The following is a 9,544-nucleotide window of genomic DNA, read 5'->3' as shown; positions in this document are numbered from 1 at the left end:
CCATACAAAACAAAATTAGAGTAAAAAAAAAAAAAAAAAAAAGAATTCCCAGAAGAGATTCTTCAATATACAATTAAGCTGTTCATAGTTCTGCATACACTCAAATGGGTCCATGTGTGACTGCACACTGCAGTAGGCAGAAGTTTTCTGTGTGCATGTGTAGCTTGTTTTAGCATCAGGATGCATTTTTTTTCTGGCATAAATCAGATAGCTTCCTCAATTTCAGTGAAACTGCAAAATTATTTTACGTGTAATTTAGCAAGCCATGTTTCCTATGCTTTACAAAGATCAATGTACTAACTCAGAAAGTCCACAAGGAACAGAGGCTATTTGATCACAATTATTTTAGAGGAATTAATTACTATAAGAAAATGAAATTATGATAACTCAAGCAGTGCATGCTCTTATGTCATGCACATCAAGATAATTTGTTTTGACTTGGTCTCAGGGATAATTTTTAGATAAGAACACAACCTCCTAACAACTAATTTTCTTTATAACATCCTACCACTTAGGAAGGTAATTTCTCAGCCCTTCTGTAATGTAGCTATATGCAGGATCACTACTCCACTTGAATGCCTGCAGCAAATGTGATCCCTCCACAGGCCCAACCCCATCACTCCAGCAACAACAAGAATTTTGTTCTTGCATGGCCAGGACGCTCTTTGTTCCAAACAGTGGAAGAATTAAGCATTGTGGCCCAGATCCTCAGCTGATATAATTAGATGGCATTTCATTGAAACCAGGGCCAGTTGATACCAGCTGAGGAGCCAGCCCTTGATCTGCAGCAGCAACAGCTGAGGAGTAACAAACAGGCAGGGAAAAAAACCTCCTGTTCCACTGCCTCGATATAATAAGCAGCTCAGTGCTTTCAGCAGGTTGATCAAGAAATCCCTGGGGGTTTAGATCATCCAGAATATTGTATTCCAAATTACAGAATGGGAACACTCAAAAGCAAAAGGCTGGAGCTGGAAGCTTTGGCTCTCTGAAATCAGGTGAGGCTGGTGATGCATTTCCACACAGAGCCCCCCTTTGCCCTGACGACCTGTCAGGACCAGTCCCTCCTTTCAGCTCTATTGAGCTCCAGCTTGCAGCTCAGTGTCCCTTCAGGCAACCTTAGCAAAGCCACCATGGGAAGGAGCAAGTGACCACACGGCCTCTATGATTTGGGAGCGGAGATTTGGTCAACATTCATTTAAAAAAAAATACCAAATACCTAAAAAACCCTGGGCCAGAAGGCAGCCAAAAGAACATTAGTATGCATTATTAAAAAAATATCAGCACATCACTTGAAATATGTGTTGCTGATTCTTCATACACAGGAAAAGCTGACAGTGAAATCAAGCTTATGGAATCACCTCCTGTTCAGTACCAAGTGGATTCCTCAGCAATAAAAGTGATTTTGGCAGTGTGGGAGGTTAATATGCAGTACCCATCAGAGTGCCAGTGTAATCTGTGTTTATAAGGCAAAGCATCAATAAATTAGGTCAGCACATGAATCTTCAGAGGGAGGAAGGAGAGGGAGAGCAGGAAGAGCACCCTGGGCAGCAAAGCCACAGGGGCCAGGCAAGGCATGTGGTGCCCTCAGGACTTCCAGCATCACAGACAGAGGCTCTCAGGAAGGAAAATCCATTTTGCCATTAGAAGTAACAATAAAAATATTACACTGATTCAAAATGTGCAATCAGGCCTGACTTACAGCTTGCCCTGCTGCATTCAGGCTTTACATCAGAAGGCTGTAAACCGTTATAGCAGAAAATAATAGCTGGGTATGTTTACTCACCCAAAACCATGCTTCATTTATTTACCTGAATACACTATCACGTACACTGACCATTGTCACTGCTCAGCCAGGCAGGCAGACAAAAATGGGCAAAATAAACATCTACCCAGATTTCAGCAGCAGATAAGGTATTAATTCATGCACAAAACAATGAAGAAATGCGAGGACATAGAACAGTAACCCCTCCTGAATTCTTGATTGTATTATTAAATAAAAGCAAAGGTAGAACAAGCAAAGAAGTGCTGAATGCCTATTTGTAATACCAAATTAAAAAGCCTGTTAGCTCCAAAGCAATCCTGGCTTGTGATTGTAGCAATTCAATGTGAAATTCCCAATAACATTCAAGTACTTCAATAAGAGAGGAAAGATTTTAATTCAATGACCAAAAATAAAATAAAGAGTTGATGTGAATGACTTGATTTCATTTATATTATTGAAATGAGCTGTATGCAATGACTTATTGATGTCATAATATTCCATTAGGAACTTATTATTTTCATGTTTACATAATGCCAGCAATTACAGGGGTAATGCTGGTCCAACACACAGCACAGCAGAAATAGAAAGCTCTTTGCCACATACTGGAATTCCATATGAAGGTGTAGAGTTTAGTGAAGGAGAAATATTTAAATATTCCTTACTAAGACCAAGTTAACTTGGAAAATTAAATGATAAAGAACTATCTTCTACTAACTAACAGCTGCCCAAATCAGGCATGATTACCAAGACCCTATGCACACAAGTTTGGTACTTAAAAGCCTGTTTGAACAAGAATCAGCAGTTACCAAAAATTTTATCAAGTCTTGAAGGCAAATATTTGAAGCCAGAGGAGGTAACTTTCATGAAAACATTGCACTTGCACTGGAAGGGAAGGGGCCAGGGCTTCACAGTACATGGGATGTAGGGCTGAAATCCAGCTGGTTGGACACAAATCCCCATTTCTTCCCTTGCAACAGAAAAAGGGAACCCTTCCCTAGCAGGGGTGGATCACTGAACCCCCAGATCCCAAAACAAGCACAAACTCTCCTGCAACAAGCTCACACTTTCCCAGGGCCAGCAACGTCCTGGGAAGCTGCACCAGCCTTGGAATACCTTAGACCTGGTTCCTGAGTCTGCCTGCCGCCCAATTTCCAGGCTATCCGGACCTGCAGCCCACTCCTGACTTCTCCCAGTGGTTTCACACACCAACAATCCGTGGTTTCCTGACCACAGCCACCTCAGCCCTCCTGACCCAGCAGGTCCTTCCATTCCCATCCCCCTGGCCAGAACAACAGGCTCTCTGCCAGCCCCACAGAATGCAAATGTGAGATTGGCACTAATTTTGTGTTCCCAAACAGAAGATTTACAGAGGTGAGAGGGCACAGTGACTCCAGGACAGGAGCAGGGCTGTGCTCTTGCACCTGCTCATGGGAAGGTCCATAAGAAAACAGGGCTGGCATCCTCCTTGTGTGATGGGCTACAGGAAGAGCCCACAGGGGTTTGGGAAGAGCTACCTGAGCTCTGGCTTCATTCCCTGGGCTTCACCAATCAGCACAGCTGAGAGGCGCAGAGGGGCTGTAACACACTGCTGGTGCTGACCATCACCAGCCTCCAGCACAGGGGAAGAAAGGCTCAGGAAACAAGGAACTATGCATTTCCCATCGACCAAAGCAAAGCTACAGCTCACCTCTCTGCCAGAGTTCACCAACTGGCCACTGCATCTCATTTCACAGATGACCAATCAGTGGATGAAGGCATTTCCAGATATTGAAGTTGAGAAACAAATGCAAAGACATAAGACAACTCTTTTTTATTCACATCTCTGGGACACTTTGGTCCTAGATATTGAAGTTGAGAAACAAATGCAGAGACATAAGACAACTCTTTTACTCTTTTATTCACATCTCTGGGACACTTTGGTCCAGGCACAACTTGTCCACAAAGGTCAGTTACAGAAGAGAATACAGTGACATCTATCAATCTCACATCCTGAGATAAAACTCAAGTGTTGAAAAGGCTCAAGGAATAAAGAGCTTGTGGAAGACAGGGAGATTCAGTTTACAGGCAGACACAATTTAGATGAAACCATACTTAACTAAATAGCCAATATGCACTAAAGGTCACACTGATGAAAACAAAAACATGTTGCTTAGAGGAATTAGTTACATTTTCACGGTATTGTCATTTTCACCTCTTGAAAGTCATGTAATTAACTACAACTAGTTGCTTGCATTATATTTCAAAGCCAGTCTCTCTTTCATTATATAGCTCTTACACATGGAGTTACAACATGTTTGACACAATGTTCTTTTACTGTAAAGTAAATTCAAACAACTTTAACTTAAATAACTCATTTAAGTAATTTGCAATTTTCTCCTCAGACCTGTTCAGTTCCACCCTCAATCTAACACCATAGGCCTTAGTTTCAGTAGGGCAAACACTAAGAAAATGCAGCTAAAATTTGCAACCCAAAAATTCTGCTGTGTCTTGCTAAAGGAGATAATGTGTTATTTTATCTATCCTCACTTGAAGTGCTACAAACAGCTCCCCCAGCACTTCTTAAAAAACCACAGTAGAGTGGAACTTAGGTGATACACAGAGAACCAGGTACCCTGAACACACCCCTCACTGTCTTCTGCTGCCCTCTTCCATCAGCCATGTAGTCAATTGTCCAGACAGCCTTTGTCCAAGCTGATCTTGGTGGAAAAAGTAGGAAAAGACAGAAAGCCTTGCTTCTGGCTCTGTAGCAAAATGTTTTTCTGCGACTAACTACACCTGTTCTTGAAGGATCCAGTTGTACCTCTGAACTCTGGGACCTCAAGGTCTCTCTAGGACAGCAAGTTTTGTCTCTGCACAAAGGTACAGAGCAGTCCATTGGGTCATGGTCCTGTTAGGCTGGTCTTTTTTGGTTTTTTTTTGGTTCATCAATCTGTTTTTTCCTGCTGGAAAGTCAGTGATATCCCTTTTGCAAAACATGGTGGTGACACTCTTAACACGGCATGGATGTGCTTCAGAGGAGTGCAAAGCACGGGGCTCTGCAGAAGTGCCAGCCAACAGTGCTGGATGGAGCCTGGTGGGTGAGGAAAGACTTTCTGAGGAAAATAAATACTTTGATGTGGTTTAATGCAGGGAAAAATGGACTGCCACATTCAGCACTGAGATGGTTCTGTGGAAAGGTGGTGGTGGGTCGGGGTAAGCACTTCATCTTTCTCAGTCCTCCTACAGCCCAACTCAACAGCTGTTGGAGCCCTGCTATGGACCACAGAATCCAGGGCAACGCTGGCCAAAGACAGACATCTGAGTTCCTGCCTGATTCTGCCAGTTCTCCGCATCCTGCCTGCTCACCTGAAGAAGCAGGAACAGCTCGTTCCTTCCTCCAGAGTGCCCTGACTCTCGGACGACTGCCAGCAGCACTCTGCGGGCTGTGCTGGCCCCATGGCCACCACTTCCATCAGCCCACTAGCCACCAGACACGGGACCAGCAGGAGGGAGGGCAGCACGCTGCCGGGTGTGCACAGCCCGAGGGATGCCGGGTTAGCCAGGAAGGTGCTCCGGGGGGAGCGGAGCCGCGGCTGCCCGGGCTGACCTTGCCGGGCGGGGGGCAATGCGCCACTTGCCAGCCCGGGCGGTGACGGAGCAGAAGCGCTCCCAGCCCGGACACACCGTCCTGCTGTTCCCGCAGATTCCTCTCTCCTCAGTCGCTTCTCTGTCTTTCCCCTTTATATTTTATTTTTTTTCTTTCCCCAAACCTTTGTGGAACAGACGCCCTCTCCTTGCCCCAGTTGGAGCTGCAGTAGAATGAAAAGGGGGGGTGGGAAGGAGGGAGGAGAGGAGGGAGAAAAAAAAACCTCTTTTGGTTGAGGTTTTCCTGTTACTATCACTGTAGCGTTTATTTAGCCAATCTCCTAACTATGACGTGAGGAAGGCAGGAATCATGGCTCGCTCATAATATTTAACACACCCACTGAAAGCTGGAGCTGCAGAGCTACTAGTCCAACCAGTCTCCAGAATTCAGTGTAGCTGAAAGAGGTTTTCACTCTGCACCTGCCAAAGATCTCTCCCCCCTTTTCCTTCTCTCCCCCCTTCTCTCTTCCATTCTCTCTCTCTTTAAAAGAAAGATCTGTAAGACCCAGCAGAGATCAAAGACCTCTTCGCTAAAAAGAACCTCTACTGATTTATATTAGTTTCTTTCCTCTAATCCTTCCTTCTCTCCCTTTTTTTTTTTTTTTCTGTGCCATATTTAACCTTTATGTTGCAGTTGTGCCATCAGACAGTTTTGCAGCCAAAAAAAACCAACCCAAGCCAAAGCACAAGCCCAGCTCGGATACAGCAACCACCCAGACTCGATCTCAGTTGAACTTACTAATCTCTCCCAAGCACTGGATGCGATGGATGAAGAAACGGGAACCGCTCTAAGAAAATGATTTTCCAGCCAATGTTCTTAAAGAGTCTGAGAGAAGAGAGGAAGCGAGAGCGAGCGGGGAGCGCTTCTGCTGCATCACTGCTCAAATCCAAGGGAAAGGAGTCAGCGTTTCCAGCACAGCCAAATATTATGGATGATTTTTTTTCTTCTGTCGTCTTTCTGCACAGGTTTTCTTAATATTTTTATTTTCCCCCTCCTCCTCCCCGTTTTTTTTTTTTTAATTTTATTTAATCAGCGCCTGTATCTGATGCCGGTTTCTCTCCAAGAGCCAGTTTTCCCTGTTTGTTGTGATCCCTGTAATAAAAAGAGGGAGAAATCGTGAACAGATGGCTTTCTATATTACCATGCCGCTGGCATTGTTTTCCTGTTGATTTTAAAAGCTCGGTCCGGAGCTCCTTTTTCTTTTTTTTCTTTTTTTTTTTTTTCCCTTTTATTTTTTTTTTCCTCCCCCTCCCAAGTTCTTGATGATACTGAGACATGAGGACCTATCGGGTTTAGCCTGTTTATTTCCCGGCGCCTATGGAGGTAACTTTATTGACTTGATCGCTCGCTTCCCGACCCGAGAGGAGCACGCCGGAGCCCCGGGGGGGGCCCGGCAGCCCCGCGCCCGCCCGGGCTCTGTCCGCCGCCTCCCCTCCCTCCCCCTGCCCCGGTAATTCATCCGCCGCCCCGGCCATGAAAATGCTCCTGGTCCGCAAGTTCCGGGTGCTGATCCTGATGGTGTTCCTCGTCGCCTGCACCATGCACATCATGATCGACCTGCTGCCGCGCCTGGAGCGCCGGGGCCCCGAGGGCCGCCCGGGCTGCTCCTGCCCGCCGCCCGCCGCCGCGCCGCCGCCCCGCTGGCCGCGCTCTTCGAGCACCCGCTCTACCGCAACGCCCTGCCCCCGCTGGCCGACGGAGACCTCCTCTTCAATGTCAACAGCGACATCAGGTTCAACCCGCGGGCGGCCGAGCAGCCCGAGTGGTGAGTGGGACCGGGGGGGGACGTGGTGTGTCCGCAGGGTCGCTGCCTTTCGGTGGGGAACGCGGGGTTTAGGGTGGAAGTGGGCAGAGGGGTGAACGGAGCGTTTCGGGGTCACCGGGAAAAAGAGCAGCCCAGTACAGGCTCGCCCGGTAGTGTTCCTTTGGAAAATAAATGCCCTGAAATACAGAATAAACACGGGAGCACAGCAAGGCTGGAGCGCTGAGGCCAAGGGGTCGGTCTGCCCCATCTCCAGCTGCAGCCGAGGAGGATGCTGCCAGAAGAACAGTGTGAAGAAGAGGGTGAGCTCACAGCGAGCCTTCCTCTCCAGCACCTTCCCAGTCTCCCACCCAGAGGTGAAGGGGCAGAGCAGTGAGGCCAGACAGTAATACATTAACTTTTCTCAAAAGCAGGCTCTAGTGCCACAAAGGCATTCATCCTGGCAGGTATTTCCGCTTTCAGGATCTGATCTGTGCTACATTTTTCATCCTCAATTAATTCCCAGTGCCCTGCACCTCCGCTGCTCTCCAGCCTTCAAAGCAGGCAGTTGCCTCTGTGAATCGTATGCCCTGTTGGCTCCTAAGAAATGCTGAGATATTCAATGACTGAAAAATCAAAAGGGTTGTCTAATACAACAGCACCCTCTTCCAAACACACTGACATTGTAATGTTTAAACAGCTGCATTGTACCGTGCAAAAGCTCTGTCAAGCTGCAGAGCAGCCAGCATGATCTAAACCTTTAGAAAGAGAGGATAAATAATTCTGATTTCCGCCCTATGAGCATGTGAATTGTCCAGGCCCATTCCATCTAATAATCCTAACTGACTGTGAAGGGAAATAACCTGGAAAGTTTTGTGTTCTCTGAAAGAAAAAGAAAGGGGAAAAAAGTCACAAATGCCTGAACATCTGGAGATGACTGTAAACACAGAGAACTCTGGATTGAAAATATGGGTTAGTCTGTTCAGTAGGCGAGGAGTGAAATCAACACTGATATCCACAATGCAGCTGCCTTTTGTACGTATTTTCCTTAGTTGCTGCAGCCAAGATTCACAGAACTAAAGTGAATTTCAGAAGGTAGTGATCATTTTAATTAATTCTTTGCTGTAGTAGGTTCCTATTGCTCAGGAAGGGGCCAGACCAGCCAGTTCTTCTTTAGCAGCCAGTTCAGAGTGATGCAGTTTCTGTCATTCTCCCTCTTTAAGAAGGAGCAGGGAGGGGTGCATTGGGCACCACAGTTCAGGTTCTGCTGCACTCTTTTCTGCATGGGTTTCCTGCCCCATGTCCCTGTTAAATAAAGGTTCAGGATGATGCTGTTGTTCGAGCCAGACCTGTAAAAGCTGTGTGCAACATAAAGCGACCTAAACACAAGGTAAAACTTGAGCTCTGTGTTTCTGCTATGGAAGGGCCTCTACTAATGCTCAGTGATGCCTCTCTGAGTTTTGCTCCTGACTTTTGTGGGTGATAAGTCAGGCAGGATGAGGGGAAGTGAGAATCCATCTCCACACTGGCCCCAGGTGGGAGAAGGCTCCTGGTGCAGGGAGGAACCTGGGACCTCTCTCCTTTCTGCAGCGCTTTGCCTTTCCAAGTTGTCACATTTTGAAGCCTTGTTTTTTGATGAGTGCTACAAACTGTAACATTATTTCTTTCTCTTCAACTTTGGGTTTTTGTTGTTCTTTTTTTTTTTTTTTGGTGGTAGGCAAAATGAAGATCATCATGAAGAATTTTTGCCAACTGGAGAAACCTCCATAGACTCCTACCCAAACTGGTTAAAATTCCACATTGGCATTAATCGGTACGAGCTGTATTCCAGACACAATCCTGCAATTGAGGCTTTACTACAAGACCTTGTCTCCCAAAAGATAACCAGTGTTGGTATGTTTGGATATATGCTATTTTTTTATCATTATTTGCTCTTTGTTCAGGATCTTACTGCTGTTTGAGTATTAATATTTTGCATGGCTTCTCTCCAGCATCCCTGCAACTTTGCTTTCTGACTTCCCTGCTCATTTTCCCTGCTAAACATAAAGAGATATTTCCAGCTCTGCTATATCTAAATAATTGACAAATCTGCCAGCAAGGCAAGCCCCATTCATGTCAGAGATCCTTTAGTCACAATCAGGCTGAAAGTGCCCTCTTCAGTTATTTAAAATAAATACGCTGACAAAAAAAAAAAAGAAGAAAAAAAAAAGGATGGCAGAAAGCAGACAGCATCTTGCACGAGCTAGATTTGTATTACTGGCTGATTATTATTTAAAGGCTGTGCCTGGCAGCCCTGCCTTGCCAGGGGAGGAGAGGCTGCCCTGCAGCCCTGCTGCGGTGGCTGCGGGAGCATCCGGCACCGCGGGCTCTGCGGCTGCGGGAGCTGCAGCTTCCCCAGGCATGGCAGGGAGCTCCA

General features: G+C 46.2%; 2 protein-coding genes across 2 annotated transcripts in view; both read left to right on the top strand.

The window, feature by feature from the left end:
* Positions 1 to 3,667: 3,667 nt before the first annotated feature.
* Positions 3,668 to 6,602, top strand: LOC120513235. Its single transcript, XM_039732431.1, has one exon. The coding sequence runs from the start codon at positions 4,762 to 4,764 to the stop codon at positions 5,392 to 5,394; it is 633 nt and encodes a 210-aa protein (XP_039588365.1). The 5' UTR covers positions 3,668 to 4,761; the 3' UTR covers positions 5,395 to 6,602.
* Positions 6,603 to 6,841: 239 nt separating this feature from the next.
* Positions 6,842 to 9,544, top strand: part of FAM20C (FAM20C golgi associated secretory pathway kinase) — a gene marked incomplete at its 5' end in the record, with an annotated part of 55,820 nt that continues 53,117 nt past the window's right edge. The window contains 2 exons of the mRNA XM_039731859.1: positions 6,842 to 7,152; positions 8,846 to 9,021. Of these exons, the coding sequence (XP_039587793.1) occupies positions 6,842 to 7,152; positions 8,846 to 9,021 (487 nt within the window). The remainder of the gene's footprint in view (positions 7,153 to 8,845; positions 9,022 to 9,544) is intronic.

This window comes from Passer montanus, unplaced genomic scaffold (genome assembly GCF_014805655.1).
Source record: "Passer montanus isolate IOZ18808 unplaced genomic scaffold, ASM1480565v1 scaffold8, whole genome shotgun sequence".
NCBI classification, from domain to species: domain Eukaryota; kingdom Metazoa; phylum Chordata; class Aves; order Passeriformes; family Passeridae; genus Passer; species Passer montanus.
Note: the sequence above shows the minus strand (reverse complement) of the source record. Positions and strands in the feature narration are given on the sequence as shown.